The 19364-nt window shown below is 44.0% G+C and overlaps 1 protein-coding gene across 2 annotated transcripts; it reads right to left on the bottom strand.

Annotated features, from left to right (window-relative positions):
• Positions 1 to 13310: 13310 nt before the first annotated feature.
• zpax1 (zona pellucida protein AX 1) lies at positions 13311 to 19364 on the bottom strand. 2 transcript variants are annotated; one of them, XM_014144027.2, is made up of 21 exons: positions 19257 to 19364; positions 19108 to 19178; positions 18934 to 19029; positions 18729 to 18853; positions 18344 to 18484; positions 18145 to 18234; positions 17894 to 18058; positions 17696 to 17786; positions 17397 to 17614; positions 17120 to 17276; positions 16689 to 16897; positions 16346 to 16463; positions 15859 to 16070; positions 15465 to 15579; positions 15155 to 15324; positions 14619 to 14713; positions 14410 to 14540; positions 14071 to 14260; positions 13726 to 13867; positions 13520 to 13640; positions 13311 to 13423 (listed from the first exon to the last, which is right to left on the bottom strand). In XM_014144027.2, exons 1-21 carry the CDS (start codon positions 19274 to 19276, stop codon positions 13341 to 13343), a joined length of 2760 nt encoding a protein of 919 aa, XP_013999502.2. In that variant the 5' UTR covers positions 19277 to 19364; the 3' UTR covers positions 13311 to 13340. The 2 variants fall into 2 exon arrangements, with proteins under 2 accessions (XP_013999502.2, XP_013999503.2); XM_014144028.2 differs by having other exon boundaries at positions 13558 to 13640.

Here is a 19364-nt window from a genome sequence, read left to right as displayed (position 1 = left end):
GCTGTGACACAATCCACTAACAGTGTTGCTTTTTCACTCCCGACAGTTGTGCAAACTCCTGTTGAGTTTTTCAAGGTGAATTCTACTCGTCAGAGGGAAGGACCTGGAAATGTAAACGAGTGGCTACTTTTCCCAGTCTAGACGCACATGCTACAGCTTCTCACTAGTGTAACACATGATCATTGTTCCTGGCAGATGCCCTCATCCAATGCTATTGTGCGTAAGACTAGTTCATCAACGACTCAAAGTTGGCCGTTGTGGGAGTGACTATAGGTGTGACCTTACTGAGTAAAGTGTTTCATTTAATTTTTAATCACAACTGTGGCTCCGTGCTTGTGGGGTTGTCCACAAGTCATATTGTATTTTTTTTAAAGTGTGGTTAGGTTAATTTATTTATTTTTAGTTACTAATGTTCCGGAACTCCAATTTGAGCAGCAGCAGCTGAAAAATGAGCTCCTACAAATATTGAAATTTACATGGTTTTTAGAGTGAAGTACATCGGAAAAAAGCAAAAGAAAACTGCAAGACTGAATAGGAGAAAAAACAAGCAACAAACAAAGAAGATAGGCTTTTGAAAAATAACTATTTTTCATAAAATTGTAGTTATCTTAGCTAGCTGAATTGTTTACCAGTTGCTAAGCAGTTGCTAGGGACTCTTTTGGAAGAAGCTAGCTAGCTAACGAAGAACAACAAAGAATATCTAGTTAACAGAAGAAAAGAAATAGAAAATCAGGACAGAAGAAAAAGGATATCAAAGTGAAACAGTTCTCTAAAGACACAGGAGTCAATAATACAAGAAACAACACTTCTGTAGCTTGTCAACTATGTGTCTGTCTATCCCTGTTCTCTCCTCTCTGCACAGGCCATACAAACGCTTCACACCGCGTGGCCGCTGCCACTCCAACCTGGTAGTCCCAGTGCGCACGACCCACGTGGAGTTCCAGGTCTCCGGCAGCCTCTGGAACTGCCGGTCTGCAGCCAACAAGGCTGAGTTCATCTCAGCCTATGCTACCCTCCAGTCCCTAGACTTCCTGGCGCTGACGGAAACATGGATTACCACAGATAACACTGCTACTCCTACTGCTCTCTCTTCGTCTGCCCACGTGTTCTCGCATACCCCTAGAGCATCGAGCCAGCGGGGTGGTGGCACTGGAATCCTCATCTCTCCCAAGTGGACATTCTCTCTTTCTCCCCTGACCCATCTGTCTATCTCCTCATTTGAATTCCATGCTGTCACAGTTACCAGCCCTTTCAAGCTTAACATCCTTATCATTTATCGCCCTCCAGGTTCCCTTGGAGAGTTCATCAATGAGCTTGACGCCTTGATAAGTTCCTTTCCTGAGGATGGCTCACCTCTCACAGTTCTGGGTGACTTTAACCTCCCCACGTCTACCTTTGACTCATTCCTCTCTGCCTCCTTCTTTCCACTCCTCTCCTCTTTTGACCTCACCCTCTCACCTTCCCCCCTACTCACAAGGCAGGCAATACGCTTGACCTCATCTTTACTAGATGCTGTTCTTCCACTAATCTCATTGCAACTCCCCTCCAAATCTCCGACCACTACCTTGTATCCTTTTCCCTCTTGCTCTCATCCAACACTTCTCACTCTGCCCCTACTCGGATGGTATTGCGCCGTCCCAACCTTCGCTCTCTCTCTCCCGCTACTCTCTCCTCTTCCATCCTATCATCTCTTCCCTCTGCTCAAACCTTCTCCAACCTATCTCCTGATTCTGCCTCCTCAACCCTCCTCGCCTCCCTTTCTGCATCCTTTAATTTTCTCTGTCCCCTATCCTCCAGGCCGGCTCGGTCCTCCCCTCCTGCTCCGTGGCTCGACGACTCACTACGAGCTCACAGAACAGGGCTCCGGGCAGCCGAGCGGAAATGGAGGAAAACTCGCCTCCCTGCGGACCTGGCATCCTTTCACTCACTCCTCTCTACATTCTCCTCTTCTGTCTCTGCTGCTAAAGCCACTTTCTACCACTCTAAATTCCACTTTCTACCACTCTAAGTCAAACGACACCGCTGGTCCTGCTCACACTGCCCTACCCTGTGCTTTGACCTCTTTCTCCCCTCTCTCTCCAGATGAAATCTCGCGTCTTGTGACGGCCGGCCGCCCAACAACCTGCCCACTTGACCCTATCCCCTCCTCCCTTCTCCAGACCATTTCCGGAGACCTTCTCCCCTTCCTCACCTCGCTCATCAACTCATCCTTGACCGCTGGCTACGTCCCTTCCGTCTTCAAGAGAGCGAGAGTTGCACCCCTTCTGAAAAAACCTACACTCGATCCCTCCGATGTCAACAACTACAGACCAGTATCCCTTCTTTCTTTTCTCTCCAAAACTCTTGAACGTGCCGTCCTTGGCCAGCTCTCCTGCTATCTCTCTCAGAATGACCTTCTTGATCCTAATCAGTCAGGTTTCAAGACTGGGCATTCAACTGAGACTGCTCTTCTCTGTGTCACGGAGGCTCTCCGCACTGCTAAAGCTAACTCTCTCTCCTCTGCTCTCATCCTTCTAGACCTATCTGCTGCCTTTGATACTGTGAACCATCAGATCCTCCTCTCCACCCTCTCCGAGTTGGGCATCTCCGGCGCGGCCCACGCTTGGATTGCGTCCTACCTGACAGGTCGCTCCTACCAGGTGGCGTGGCGAGAATCCGTCTCCGCACCATGCGCTCTCACCACTGGTGTCCCCCAGGGCTCTGTTCTAGACCCTCTCCTATTCTCGCTATACACCAAGTCACTTGGCTCTGTCATATCCTCACATGGTCTCTCCTATCATTGCTATGCAGACGACACACAATTAATCTTCTCCTTTCCCCCTTCTGATAACCAGGCGGCGAATCGCATCTCTGCATGTCTGTCAGACATATCAGTGTGGATGACGGATCACCAGCTCAAGCTGAACCTCGGCAAGACGGAGCTGCTCTTCCTCCCGGGGAAGGACTGCCCGTTCCATGATCTCGCCATCACGGTTGACAACTCCCTTGTGTCCTCCTCCCAGAGTGCTAAGAACCTTGGCGTGATCCTGGACAACACCCTGTCGTTCTCCACTAACATCAAGGCGGTGACCCGATCCTGTAGGTTCATGCTCTACAACATTCGCAGAGTACGACACTGCCTCACACAGGAAGCGGCGCAGGTCCTAATCCAGGCACTTGTCATCTCCCGTCTGGATTACTGCAACTCGCTGTTGGCTGGGCTCCCTGCCTGTGCCATTAAACCCCTACAACTCATCCAGAACGCCGCAGCCCGTCTGGTGTTCAACCTTCCCAAGTTCTCTCACGTCACCCCGCTCCTCCGCTCTCTCCACTGGCTTCCAGTTGAAGCTCGCATCCGCTACAAGACCATGGTGATTGCCTACGGAGCTGTGAAGGGAACGGCACCTCCATACCTTCAGGCTCTGATCAGGCCCTACACCCAAACAAGGGCACTGCGTTCATCCACCACTGGCCTGCTGGCCCCCCTACCTCTGAGGAAGCACAGTTCCCGCTCAGCCCAGTCAAAACTGTTCGCTGCTCTGGCACCCCAATGGTGGAACAAGCTCCCTCACGACGCCAGGACAGCGGAGTCAATCACCACCTTCCGGAGACACCTGAAACCCCACCTCTTTAAGGAATACCTAGGATAGGATAAAGTAATCCTTCTAACCCCCTTAAAATATTTAGATGCACTATTGTAAAGTGGTTGTTCCACTGGATATCATAAGGTGAATGCACCATTTTGTAAGTCGCTCTGGATAAGAGCGTCTGCTAAATGACTTAAATGTAAATGTAAATGTTAAATCACATTTTAAGAGTAGAAATGGCCAGTGTATGACTTTGGCTGTGTTAACAGACTACCACAGGTTTACGGGGAAGGTGTGAGGTTGGTAGATTAAACCTATGCGCTGGTAGTTTCTGTTGGCTAATACAAATACAAAGTTTGAAGGTCCACCAGACTACTCTTCACATCTGGGCGGAGCATCAACTGAAAATTCATGAATATAAACTTCACTGATTGGTAGCTGTTCAATAGACAACTTTCCAAGTCAAATTTGCACTCAATACTGTATGGTCCAGCCTGACAAATGCACAATTCCACTTTTTTGGGACTATTGTAATAGCCTTAGAGGAAAACAAGTGCGTGCCGTCAATTACACTTATTGTCGACGGTTCCAGGATCGTACCCTTTCAATTTTCACCTAAAATAACATACCCAACTCTAACTGCCTGTAGTTCAGGACCTGAAGCAAGGATATGCATATTCTTGATACCATTTGAAAGTACACTTTGCGGTTTGTGGAAATAGGAAATTAGTAGGGTGACCAGACGTCCCCGTTTTTGGTGGCCTATCTCCAGCTGTAGCTGTCCCCGGAAATGTCCTCATTTTTAACTGTGCATTAAAAACAGACCGCAAAGTGAAATAATATTTTACATGGCAAGAAAGACCAGGCAGAAGAGCCTACCGTTTGACGTCTCAGTCACGTTGTGCTTGTTTTTGCCAACAGAGCGGGCTGCTCGCTATAGCAGCTTCATTCACTCTTCTTCTACTAACTACTTGCTCACGATAGTTTTAGAGAAAACTGATGTGGGAAAACTCAGCCAGAAGCTAGCAAGTGTCAAAGTTAATACACAACATCACCACAAGCGTCTTTTCAAGCCAGCTAAGTTATAATCGTTTCTGATACTAGCTAGTGATGTTATGTCATAATTTATTATATAGATAGATTATCTGCTCTATAAGGTTTTACATATGTTATGCTATCTAACATTAGCTATGTAGACTAAGTTAGTTATCTAGTTAGCTAGCTACTGTCATGGTAGCAAGGTTAAAAAACATTCACATGCCTTGGACTGGCTATTTTGAAAATATATTAAATGAATGCACAATTAATTGAGAATATTTATTTGTAGATTACAATTTTAATGGTTTGGCATTATAATAAGTGTAGTGTGAAAATATAATTAGACATTTTCATGGATAACATTAGCATAATGTTTTCTGTTAGAGTGGAAGGAGAGGAGGAAGACTGGATGAATGAATGAGAGAGGAAAGGTAAAGATATGATTACAGAGCCCGCCAATTTATTATTCCAAACAATGTTTTTGAGATAAAATACAAAAATGAGGCAAGCAATGGGAATCTGTTAACCAAAGTATTTTATCTAATAGTGTATTATTTATTATTAAAGATTGGAGAGGAAGGAAAAGAGAATGAGAAGGAAAAATTAAGGGAGTAAAAAAAGTGAAGCGAGGAGAGTGTAGAAGAGTGAGGTGGAAAGGTGAAGAGAAGGAAAGGAAGAAAGAGAAGGAAGATGAGTGAAGAAAAGAGGAGAGAGATTGGAGAGAATAAAAAGTTAAGAGTAAGAAGATTGACACAAGGAGAGTGAAGAAGAGCAGACAGAGGATGGTTCTTTCCAAGAAACGGAAAATGCCATTTTAATGGCAACATGATGAGAATTTCCGTTTATACACTCAGGTCAAGACGATAGAATGGTTCACAGCAACCTTTGTAATTCCTCTTTTTCCGAATTGGCAGCGGGGGAAGAACGGCAGTGGTAGAACATCAGCAGACGAAAAAGCATAAAGCCTCTCTGATTGCCCGTGTTGGTGTGCACTCTGTCACCACATTCTTCAAGAAGGTAGAGCCTTCCCAAGAAGAATATGATTTAGCTGTGCAGGAGGGTGTCTTTGTATACCACACTATGCGACACAATCATAGTTACAGATCTATGGACTGCACAGCACAACTGACACGGAAGCTTAATGAGCCAAAGTTTACATGTGCTAGGACAAAATGTGACACCATAGTGAGTAAGATATATGATGGCAGCACAGCTGTGGAAACAAAACTGCTTGATTTTGTTGAATTGAAAGGAGAAACAGCAAAGGAAATTGCAGCTGAGGTCCTGGTGGTCATCCAAAAATGTAACCTGGAAAACATTCTCTGCCGACAACACAAATACCAACGTCGGAGGACTGAATAGGCCAGGGAGGGTCAATGTCCATATCAAAGTTAAAAAGGCTCTGCAGCGGGAGGTGATTGGCTTAGGTTGTCCTGCCCACATCATTCATAACACGGCCAGAACAGCTTTGGATATGATTCCCCTTGATGCTCACCTGCTCACAAAGATATTTTCATATTTTCACCATCAGAGTAGAAAAATTGAAGAGCTTTTGTGAGTTTGTTGGCCAGGAGTGTCATAACATTTTAGGACACCGCAAGTCCATGCTCCCTGCTCTAGAAAGGGTGCTGAAAATGTATGTGCCATTTGAAATCCTTTTTTTCTTTCTGAAGACAAATGCCCTGTTGTCCTGCGAACAATGTTCGATGATCCACTGACTGAACTTTGTCCATGGAAACCTGACCGTATTCAGTGACGTGAACATGATGCTTGAAGGCCAGGACCGCTGTGCTGTGGAGTCAACTGCAATTCTGAGAAACATTGAGGCAAAATTGACTGCAAGACATGACAACAACTTCATTCCAGTTTTGGTCAGAGGACTTCTGAGAGAGCTAGAGGAAAATGGAGCAATGTCTAAAGAGAGCTTTCTCAAAACATCCCAATCATTCTTCACTATGGCTGTGAATTACTTGCAAGCATGGGGAAAGCACACAGATAATCTAAAAGATTTACATTGTCTCCTTTTAAAAGGCAACCTCAGCGTGAAGAGATCCAGAAGGCAGCAGCCACACTGCAGGAAAAATGCCCCAATGTGACCATCAATGAGGATGCATTGTTTGACGAGGTTACTGGCCTGCAAGAGTTCCTAAAGGGGGGGGATCACTTGAAGAATGGAAAACATCTGAGACAACACTTAGTCAGAGATGGAGCACGGTGGTTACACACTTCAAAGAGAACGACATCCCACACACTAACCTGGCTAGATTAGCATCTGTTGTGAAGTAATGCACCATTCGAGAGAGTTCTCCCAAATGAATGATATATGGACAGCAGCAAGAAATAGGTTCACTGTTCTGACCATCAAGGCCATGCTTATTGTGAAGACAAACTTCATCCTCCCCTGCCAGGAGTTCATGGAGAAGCTGGCCAAAGACAGAGCAATCCTGAAGATACATTCTTCTGAAAAATATACAGATTAGGTTGGTATAAGTATTTTATGTAGTTACCAATCTCATCATCTTATTTGTTATTATGTTAAGTATTTCACATATACTATTGTCTCTTCAAAAAAAAAATAACTTGCTCATGTTCTCTTCTGCTCTTATTCTACCCAGACTACCAGGACCACTGAATGGCTGTTCAGATCAGACAGTTCTGTCTTGTCTGTAGTGTTTCTATAATATAGTTGTTTTCTCTTTCTATCACAGTGAGCCTGTTAGATTAAATATATGAAACCGGAATTGTCCCCCTTTCTATTTCATCGATAATAACATTGGATATTTTAATGGAATATTGACTGCCAAACTGGAAAAGTCCTGGGTTTTCTTTTCAGAAATCTGGTCACTTTACTCTAGCAATGCTAACATTTCCCCACTAAAACGACATGTGCAAGGTTGATTCAGTCTGAGGTGACAGGTCATGACTGTGTCCTATCAGGGTGAGAAGACAAAGTAGCCAGTAGTGGTTGTAGTTCTGGAGCCTGACCAGGTTGTACAGCTAACAGTACTGGTTGTAGTTCTGGAGCCTGACCAGGTTGCACAGCGAACTGGTCATTCTGGGCAAGCTGCAGCAACAAGGGCAGTATAATTCCTGTATGTTTGGCAGGGTATTCAGGGCTGTGGGGTGATCAATTTCAACAACAGTTGGGTGCAGGCACTCAACAGATGCAGCTTGCATGCCAACGAGACCCATTGACTAACCAGAATGTTATCTCTGGCCTGAATGATGCTGAGGATACTCCAGTAGGGGAATGGTTTGTTGTCTGGTTGTGAAGGAGTCTGTGAAAGGGCTGTCACAAACATACTTGCTTTTCAATGCCTATGTTTTTTTATGTTGGATATGGCCAAGGCCTGCTGGTCATGTCCTACATATTTCTTTATATTCCTTTTGGAAGTCGGGATGAAAATGTAGCCGATATTAACTGTGGGTGGTTGGCATCGATTACTTACTGGGGCACGCCCAGCAGGAAATGTGGAGAGTGACAACCTGTGAGAGTGACCTGCAGTTACTTGGAGGTTAGTGTAGCTTGGTTGTGAGGGACATAGCACAGCTCCATATACATTTGAAGATGATCCCTGGGCTTTGATGGACAGTTAAAGGGTTGCAGAGGAGGTGGAGCTGATCAGGCATTGTGTACAAAGACCACTATATCCCAGTCAATCCCCAGCCTCCGTAAATAATCACATACAGAAAGTTTTACCATCCTAAGGTGCCTCTTGTTTGTCATAAAATGCCATGTCCTTATAGGGATGTTGGAAATACTGCAGACTCCAAGACCAATGCATGAGTCACCACAGCATGAGCTCATTCTTCACATGCTCTTCCAGTTCAGGTGTCACATGGGCTGGTCAGCTATGGTTGGTAGCAAAAGAGTATGAGGGCAATGCACACAAGCAATTTGTGTCTGTTGAATGGCCTGACATGGCAGTCCAGTCTCTCTCTCTAGGTGTGGGAGGAGTGAGCCTATGGAGGATAGTTCTAGGAGATTCACAATATTATTGACATTGGAGTGGTGCAATTCCAATGACATTAAGTTGATGGCATTTCTTGTCAATGAGTGTCATTCTGGTTGCATCCTCCTAATACACATTAATGTCAACATCTACAGCAACTCCAGGTCCAGACAGCCAGGATGATGGACATGACTGTCTGGAAGAAGCAATGTACCAGCTCAACCGGAACAGGATAAGAGTGCACCGGAACATCCCAATGTGCATGACAAATGCAGTGAGCCAGTGGAAGGATTCAGGCAGATGTTTTAGGCTAGCAATGAATCAAAGCTCACTTCTAAATAAGGAGGTGACTTAAGAGCCCAATCCTGGAGGCACAAGTTATACTACAGTGGGGGCAAGTTGTAGAGCTAGAGAGAGGGTGTCTGAGTCCAGGGTTGGATTCTCTTTCCTTGGAGCCTCCCAGTTACCTCATTGATCCTCAGAGACTCCTGACTTGGAATGCTTGGTGTTGCCATGGCAAGCAGTCTGCTACCTTTTTATAAATCCAGACAAAGGTGTTTGAGTGTAAGTGTTGGATTACTAACAGTTGAATTACACAGAAATAGTCTTAAGTAGTGGTCATAAGTGTACATATACAGGTGATTAAACCGCCATTTAATGTTATTGTGGAAGCCATTTTGGGCACCATAATGGATTTGGAGTAAAGTCTAGGGGGTGGGGGCCTAACGTAATTGGAAGAAGCTGAACATATAAAATCCACAGAGAAACCTTTGACTTAAAATACGTTTTCGGTGTCTGAGCTTGCCTTAGCGCCGATTACAATAGCCACAACATCCAAACACTTAAGTATATGCATTTGTCAGGCAGGACCGTACAGCACTGAATGAGAGCACATTTGACTTGACAGTTGTCTGTTTTAAAACCGTTACATTCATCATATTCATAGTTATTTCCTCCTATTGCATCTGTTTACAGATCTATATTTCCAAGATGCATTAAGATATGTTTGTATGTAGGGAAGACAACTAACTACTTGTATTCCAAATTGTAGCAATATCAGAGCTTGTCATTTTGAGTTACATCAGCTTGTGGCTCACCCTACTTCCAGCCATGCATCATTCTGCAAAGTTTGACTTTAGGTGGTGTGTCACTATTTGTCAATTTAACCCCTTTCAGTAAAACATTTTTACACAACCATCCATTTCATATATGGGAGACTTGAGATATGGAAAAACATGGTTGTGCTTTGTTGTACCTGGGGTAGGGATACCGCAAACGAAAGCATTTGAGTATTGGGCACTAGCGTACTAATGATAACTATGAAACTGAGACTCAATACTGAATTAAGACAGTAGTTGATGGGAAAAGGTTAGTACAATGCATATAAAACATTCAACCGTCACAGAATAAGGCAGCAAGAAGCAGACTAGCCTCTGCTTGCGCTAGTCTGTTGTACAGTGCCTTCAGAAAGTATTCACATTACTACTTTTCCCACATTGTTGTTACAGCCTGAAACTTAAATTATAGAGATTTGTCACTGATCTACACAACACCCATTAATGTCAAAATGGAATTTTGTTTGTAGAAATGTTTCAAATAAATGAAAAGCTGAAATGTCTTGAGTCAAGTATTCAACCCCTTTGTTATGGCAAGCCTAAGTTCAGGTATATAAAATGCGCTTAACAAATCAAAGTTGCACGGAATCAGTGTTAAATAGTGGTTAACCTGATTTGAATGACTAATCATATCTGTACACCACAAAATTCTGTAAGGTCCGTCAATCGAGTAGTGAACTTCAAGCAGAGTCAACCATAAAGACCAGGGAGGTTTTCCAATGCCTCGTAAAGAAGGGCACCGATAGGTAGATATGTAAAACTAAAAAGATGAATATATCCCTTTAAGCATAGTGAAATTCTTAGGTTTTGGGTGGTGTATCAATACACCCAGTTACTACAAAGAGTCAGGTGCCCTTCTTAATGCATTTGCCAGAGGGAAAGGAAACTGCTCAGATTTCACGAGGTCAAAGGTGATTTTAAAACAGTAATAGTTGTGATTAGAGAACTGATGGATCAACGTTGTTACTCCACAATACTAACCGAAATGTCGCAGCCAATCTGAATGAGTTTCCCCACAAAAGGGCTTTATTACAGACATACTCAGCACCCTCAGACAATCCTGCAGGTGAAAAAGCCCGATGTAGGTCCTGGGCTGGCGTGGTTACACATGGTCTGCGGTTGAATGTACTGCCAAATTCTCTAAACCGATGTCTGAGGCAGCTTATGGTAGAGAAATTAATGTTAAGTTTGGCGGACATTACTGCAATCAACATGACATGTGAAGGAAGCGTGCAATTGTGGCATCTGTTCATTTTAGGGGCCTTTTGTCCCCAGCACAAGGTGCACCTGTGTAATGATCATGCTCTTTAATCAGCTTCTTGATATGCCACACCTGTCAGGTTAATCTTGGCAAAGGAGAAATGCCCACAAACAGGGATTAAGTGCAAAAAATGAGAAAAGCTTTGTGCATATGGAACATGGCTCTTTTATTTCAGCTCATGAAACTTTTGCATTTGTCCAGTATTTTTAATCCATTTTGAATTCAGGCAGTAAAGTGGATTAAATCAAGGGGTATGACTACTTTGAAGGCACTGCGTATGAGGTAGATGGATACTCTACATGGACCTATTTTCAAGAATAGCAGGCTAAGGCCTAGTTCTGTGACATTGACAACATGGCTAGGAAGGCCTCACTTCACACTTGATGTTCACTCACATGGAGTACAGAGAATGAACACTGAAAATTGACATTGATTAGAGAAATAAAGTGGGACTGGAATTTATTGAAATAGAGGTTTAATAAATGTTAAAGGTTGAAAAGATTGGTGACTATACATTAGGAAATAAATGCATTCAACTGATTAAGAATGTTAGCTTTAAGGTATGAAGCATAGACTTATGCTTCAAGGACAGGGCCTTATAACCCACATGGCTCAACTGCCGTTTTTTTCTGGCCATACATCAGGTCTGGGGTCTATTTCATTTGAGGGGAATGGAACAATAACTAATTGGTGATGCATAATGTTGAGGCAAGGTGGGAGTGGCAGTGCTTGACTTGGGGAGCTCAGAACTTTTACTTCCTAATGTCTGAGCACCTGTTCCTCAGAACATAATGCAAAAGTTGTAACGCCTGCACCTAAATCAGTACTGCCACCTTTTAGGCCAAGTCAAGCACTGGTGAGTGGGAATGTCCATTGACGGAACAGTAAAAGGGTCCTTCTAGCTAATGAGTTATCCCATGGGTCTGAGTTGCTTCAGCCGATGTCAAACGATAGCCAGGGTTCAGAGGAACCGGTAATACGTCGTAAATGTTTGTTTATTCAAGTAGCCTGACATCCAAAATGAAAGAGGGGTCAGATTTAGTAACGAGGCAGTAGACAACACAGCTTGGCCTATTGAAGTGCTTCTCTGCCACATTACAGCTTCCCTTCCTTTTGAGGGGACCCAAAAATTGGCAATTGAGCAGGCATCCCATTACTCAGCACAATAATGCCGGTACACACAGAACTTTAATGTCAAGGAAAACTGGCCATGTCAGACAAATTGGAAGTAATTCAAATCCTACCTACAGGGCAAAAGAAGCAAACATTGGTCCTGCCAGTCAAATACATTGGCACCCTTGCCTCCCTCATTTTAGTTGAGAATTATTCATATTCTGTTGTCACAATACAAAACCCCTTTTCAATGTTTAGAAAACTAATTGCATGGGCAAAGTTGGCACCCAGGTGATTGTTGTAACTTTAACCATCATTAGCTTGCTGCCAATTTGACCCACTTCAGCAGCAACTTCAAAATTGAGTGGTGACTTGCAACTGTTTGATGGGATTCAGATGACTTATCACAGGAAGTCAAGTGTGTAGCAACCATTGCCAGGAGCTTATGTTCAGGTTAACCTGCTGGAAGACCAACCATCAGACCCTGTTTAGACAGTTGGAGGAATATTATCAAGTAGTTTGTGTAAAATCTGCCAGTTTCATGTCTTGCACTTTTAAGGCCCCCAGTACCAGAGGCAAAGTAACCCAGCAGTGTCAAACCTCCATGTGATTGAGTGAGTGTTTTGACTGCTTCATTGTGGTGAACAGGAAGACCCGAAGTCTGTCTTGAACTTCCAAAACTACCTAACACCTTAATTCTGGGGGAATTAAGGTTGCAATACGGTCACCAATACCAAATGAATTAATGCTTGTCCCTACAAACGGTTCAATAATGCTGTGGGGTTGGTAAAGTCAGCTGCTATGCTCAATGTCCAAAAACTGGGTCTCCATTGGTCATGAGCGGTCCAGTAGGATGACCCAAACCACCCATTACGGGAGAAAAACCCCACTGAAAACCTACAGTAACATCTGTACAGCAGGCACCCCTCAACTTGAAGCAAGCCAAATTGCAAGTAGAAAGGTACAGCAAGCTCAGAACTACATGCATTTTGTGCAGTAATTGTCAAAGGTTATTTAACCAAGTATTGCACCTGGGTGTCAATAACTGTCCATGCCTGGGTGATTTTCTTAACATTAAATTAATTTCAGTCTGCAATGTTAACAAACCAAGCTGCAACTTAATTTAGAGTTCTTAACTACGGTGCCAATATTGTCTGGCACTACATGCTGTAGAAGAGGCTTAGTGAATAGCTATTGAGTAATTACATGGAACAACTTCTGCAAAAGGAGTTCATGGAACACAAACCCAGTGTGGAGACTTGAATCAGTTAACCAAAACAGAAGATTTATTATATTAGAACAAGTGTGAGTCAGAGAGAAGAACAGGTCCAGATGAGATCTGCTTCTTATACTGGCTGGCATCTGTAGCTCTAAGACCTAGAACAAGAGCAGACACCAACTTCAGGGTCTGGAGGACATACTGATACCACAGAGCCATCAGCGGCCAGAAATCACTAGACAACGGAGCCATACCTCTTTTTGAGCCAGTTGGTCTGAGAGAGTTTGCATACCTCAGGGCATTTGCACACTGGCCTGAACAGATGCCATCAGGTTTGGTGGTGTCACAAAGGACTGCATCACAATGCACAAAGATCTATGGAGAGAACAGAGCATTTAAAGATACAACTCAGGCTAGCATCTAAGAGATTAGACTTTCTAGAGGAAACAGTCCACATCACCTGTTCTTTCAGAACTGCATCATCCTTGGTGAAGGTGAACATGTTGATGGAGAAGCGTTTGATGTGAGCTGGGACCTGAACCCTTGTGTCCGCAACGACGGGATGGAAGACCGTGAGGTACAGGTCATCAAGATTCTCACAGCTGAGAGTAGGAGTTGTCAAGAGATTAGATAAAAATCATGAAGAATCCTGGCTGTATTCATTAATGCATACCAAACTGTTTTGCAATTGAAGGGTTTTGGGCAAGTAGTCCATTTGTGTCAGCCAGTTTACTAGTGAATGAGACCCTGGCCACTGTTATTCTGCCTGAAATGAACCCAGAAAAAAAAAAAAAAAGCTAGCTACCTGTCAACAATGAGGTCCCAGCTAGGAAGAGAAGTTCTGTCCTTGTGCAGCGTGGCCCAGCAGTTCTCCAACACCACCTCTATTTGAGGGTCAGTGGACTGCATCAGCTCCACCTCAAAATACAGAGGCTGTCTCAAGTACTTTTCCACTGGGTAGTCCTCAGTTTGGTAGAATAAGGCATAAGAGCTATCTGAAAGACAAAGCCAGTGAGCAGAGTTCATTTGAATGTTTACATTAACATGATTGCTTAATTTTAGTCAAGAAATTTAGAACTAGTAACCCAAGCAGTCTTACTAGAACAAGGCTAATTTGTGACACTGTCACTTAAACTCATCTTACCCTGGGACACTCTGATTTGGACCACCAGATGTCCCACCCCAGGATCTGCCACAGGGTCAGTTCTCCTTGGGCTAGCACGGAATGCCATGGTCTTTGTGTAGTTGAGCAGGTAGTAGCAAGAGACGGTGTGCCTGAAACATGAGGGCCAACCAGTGACAATACGCACAGGACGGAAAAATCATTCATAACATAGTGGCATGCATTCTTACCGATACTCTGGAGCGAATGGACCTTTCCTACTTTGTTTGCCTGTGTTGTATGGCAGGGCAATTTCATTCTTATACACCATGACATCGTCAAAGAACTAGAAAGGTAAGAACAATTAGAAATGCAATGTGTCATTCACGACACCGAGGTAGAATCTTAACACATGGGTCCATATGCATAAAGTGTCGTTAGGGGTGCCGATCTAATCCTAGGCCGTTAAATCTGACATGGGGTCCCACCCACCCCTCTGTTATCATATATGCATAGTCACTTCAACCATATCTACCTCAATCAGCCTGACTAACCAGTGTCTGTGTGTAGCCTCGCTACTTCTATAATTGTTCTTTATCTACTGTTCACTTAACCTTTTTTGCACTATTGGTTACAGCCTGTAAGTAAGCATTTCATTGTAAGGGTGACACCTGTTGTATTCAGCACACGTGACAAATAAACTTTGATATCCCCTGTCCATGTAACCTGATTTTAAAGTTGGAGATCCACATTACTGATGAGTTATCAGGCGTAGAAGCAGCCTTACCGTTCTTGTGGTGCCACAGGAGTCGAGTTTGAAGGAGAAGAAAGCAAAGCGGTCATTGCTGAAGGCTGGTTTACATGACTGGTCCCTCAAGGTCAGGTATTCAGGGTTCAAGTTGCTAACAGATTCCACCTTAACTGCCAGTGCAGTCACCGTGCCGTTGGAGTAGCACTCTGAAATGTGTTCAAAGCAAGTGCAGATAAGTCAGTCTCTTGACCTAATGCGAGACTGCATTCCAGTAATATTTTAAGCAATTGCGTTAGCTATTTTTACAGTAACATTAAAATACAAAGCCATTTTAAACAGAACAAACCAGTTGTAGTCAGGGGGAAATAGCAGGCAAGTGAAAGGTCATCGAGTTGCCACATGTTAGGCATCTCCAACAGCAGCAAGTCCACTCTGGCTCTGATAGAGTTGAAGTGAACCAACTGGAAAGAAAGTTACTTTTAGTTTGGGGGGGGGTAGGCAACTAGATTTAAACAGTTTGAGCTAATGGTCAGAACATAATTTAACACCGCAAATAAATCCCAAGAGCGAAGTTGACTATCACAACCATTTGAAATTCCCTAAAAGAACAAACTTTGTTGGGCAAATAAAAGCACCATGTTGCCAACCCCTGATGTATTAGGCAGTTCAATAGTCATCCGAGGCATCATGCGCAGTGAGAGAGTCATGCGGCATTAGTAATCATGGATCAGAACTCATACCTCAAATGCTGCAGCAGGTGCAGTGAAGGGCACCACGATACTGAAGTGTGTGCCATTGCCAGTGAGATTGTACAGCTCTGCCAGCTCAGTATCCAGCTCCCTCCATGAACCAGCATGAAGCATCATGGTTTGGAAGTTATCCTGTTTGCTCCCGTATTTTACAGAGAAGTAGAAGTTCTCCTGGTCGCAGCTGCCGGTGATTGTGGGAAGAACTGAGACAGAAAATGTAACTAAGGAACAAGTTGATCTGAAGCACTGGATGGGTGCTCACCCAGGGCCCAGTTTGCCTATTAGATAGGATTAAGTGCATCAAAGTAGAAACTAAATTGTTTCCTATTCCTATGCATTTCAATTGATTAAATGCATAGGAATAGAATCTGCATCTCCATGGAAGTCAACAATTAAGTGTTGCTTTTAAATCAGATGCCTTACTGGGTCCTGCAGTCAACCTACTGAAGCGATTGATATTTAACCTAGGTGGCCTTACCAACATCTTCCCGGGAGGCCTCCAGCTCAGCAGGGTGGGGGAAGGGTGTTTGTTCAGGCAGGACGAGCAGACCGAAGACCAGAGGGAGGAAGTACACAGTTGTAAGGGGATCAGGGTTCTGCATATATTAAATAGAAAAAAACCATTACATGTAGGTTATGTTCAGCATGAGGCACGTTTCAAATGGATGCAGCATCTAGTCAGATTTACTATGTGAGCCAAAACACCAAGTTGCCCTTTATGAAATCCTGTTTGTGTATATACACACAAACACAACATTAGCAATGTTCTTTTACAGACTGAGTCTGTCATTGCAGCAGTACATTTAACTGAAGGAACACACTTGTTTCAGGACTAATTCATCTGAGAAGGGCACTCTTAGTGAGAAGGTCTTGGAGCTGTTAGCAAAGTGGTGCTCCTGGACATCAAAGCCTCTGGCATTGCACTCTGCAACAGTTAGCACCCTGGTGGTAAAGGTGATGTTCATCAGCTCCACATCATGGAGGAAGGTACCCAGGAGGATGTCAAACACTCTCTGCTCAGGAACAGTGCCTGGAAGAGAGGACATAACATGGGTTAAAGGTAAAGAGAACTTAACAGGTGTTCCAGAAATAGTTTCAAGTATGCAACTTTTATACCATGGAGTTATATTTCCTCCTTGGAGACTGGGACAGCATCTGCTAGAGTGAAGGTTACCGCCACACTAAATGTTTGTGAGCTGTACACCATCCTGAACAGACCCGCCTGCATTCAGTACAAGTGAAGCAGACTTACTGTCAATAACATGTGGAGGCCTGGGCATCAGAGGGGTTGTGATGGGGAAGAGGACTTTGTATCTTGTGTCAGCCTGTGTGTTTTCTGCCCTCCACAGCAACTCAAGCATCGGTTCAACAGTGTAGGTTATGTGGTAAGCATAATCTGGGGCATGACTCTGCAATCAATACGAATAGAAGTTGCATAAATCAAGCAACTGTCAAGACATGTTCTGCTTATTAGGCAGATGAAGACACTGAAACAATTACATTAAGAAACAATATGAAAGTAGTCTGACCTTGTAGTAGCCATCAGGTGACCCCACTGGAATCTCAATGATGATGTGAGACTCCATGACAGACAGCTTGTAGTGTCTGGTGGCCATCTTGGTTTTGTCCAGCCTCTGGCCATAGATGCCCATGTGCGTCTCCAGAATTTTAACAGCACTAGAAATCAGCGGGGTGATGCGGCGAGGCACATGCCAGGTGATGACCTTGTCAGTGAAGACTACACCACCTGACCAGTTGGGCAAGACACAATCAGAAATGTGCTACTTTTGTAAAAAAGCCAGAGATGCCCTTTAGAAAGCATATGTACCAGTAGGACAGGCAGCCGCTGAATCCACAATCAAATTGCCAATCTTGTAGTAAGTGGACACACTGAAGACCTCCATAGGAACTCCAGCCACCTGGTGAGAAAGTAATGCATTAGTCACATGGCATGTTCTAACCAATATGTCATTATGACGACAGGGAAGTGACAACCAAGAAAATTGCTTAGGCCAGTGATGATCACCTCTACAGAATAAGTCTCTGCCATGTTGTAGGGGCTTCGGATCACCAGTCTTGTTTGGGTTATCATGGCACCATAACCAGCCCGCTGAGCATCAGTCAGTAACATGACCTTGGGGTCAGGGGTGTGGAATGTCATCTTCCAGATGCCATTTGGAGTAACAGCAGCCTGTGGTGGATAGGAAAATAGTAACTACAGAGAATGTAGCCAGTCCATATGTATATAAAAAAAGTGAAGCATCTTAAATGACATACATCAGGGATGGCATCTTCCCAGGTATCATGAACCTGCTGGCCAGCGACCATTTTGACAGGGGTCTCTGGAGTGACCATGAGGCTTGACACCTGAACAGAGCAAATCACCAAGGCTAGATCAATAAATTCTACACCAAAGTATTGCACCCACCTTAAAAAGCGGTAAAACTAGATCTAGGGATACTCAGAATGGCCTCACCTCCATGTAGTTCCTGTCACAAAGAATTTCCCGGGAGGCCCAGGGGGAGTAGCTGCACGTCTCGGTCACATGCTTGACCTGCTCTGAAAGGCCATCTCTATACATTCGCAGTCGCAGGCCAAGGGTGAACACCACATCCACCTATGGAACAAATCACTTAGTTCTGGGTCATGTTCATTAGCCACAAAGCATAAGACTAGCCAAAACAGGGAGGGCCTACCTGGAATGCCAAGTTTCCCCATTTAAGGGAAACTTTTGGCATCGTTTGCACTAAATGCATACTGTTCAAGTTGAAATGTATACGTCAGCTGATAAGACTTACAGCAAGATAGACAAAGGACAAGGTAGTTGTCATTTAACTGCAGTGTCCCTTTTGGAAATGTACCTGGTTGTCAACATAACAGCCCAACAAGGACGCAAAGACTTTGGTGTTGCCCCAAGGGTCAGACTCAACGCTGTATCCACACTGGGCAGCCAAGGTGTGCGACAACGGTATAATGTCAGTGCCATCTGAAAGAACAGTTGCGGATTAGACTTTGAAATAGAATGTTCACACCAACTTGTCATGACGCTTCAGTACTTAGACTCACCGATGGCATCAATTTCTAGCTGGCTACCGACAGCCAAAGTTCTGTCCAATGTTAGCCTCAAGACATTGCCAAGACACGCAGACCGCAAGCCATTATCTGGAGAGACGATACCAGTAAGTCCTACTGAGCAGTATTAGTCAGGTACACAACTTCATACAATTAGGGAGCCCTTACTTGAACTAGGCTTGGAACTTGGCCTCTGGAACTGACCAGAGACAGCAACACTCAGCAAAACCCATGTCACACTAAAATGAGAGTACAACATATAAATCACACATTTAACAAACATTAAAAATAAAAAAAATTTAACAAAAAATACTTACAGACATCGAAAAACACACATCACACCAAATGGGCACTTTGGCTTGTACACAGCAACCACACTGTCATACGAGGAAGCTCAGCACAGAAGGAGACTGTACCACTGGAAT

Source organism: Salmo salar, chromosome ssa15, assembly GCF_905237065.1.
Source record: "Salmo salar chromosome ssa15, Ssal_v3.1, whole genome shotgun sequence".
Lineage (NCBI taxonomy): Eukaryota > Metazoa > Chordata > Actinopteri > Salmoniformes > Salmonidae > Salmo > Salmo salar.
The sequence above is the reverse complement of the archived record's forward strand: the minus strand, read 5'-3'. Positions and strand labels throughout refer to the sequence as shown.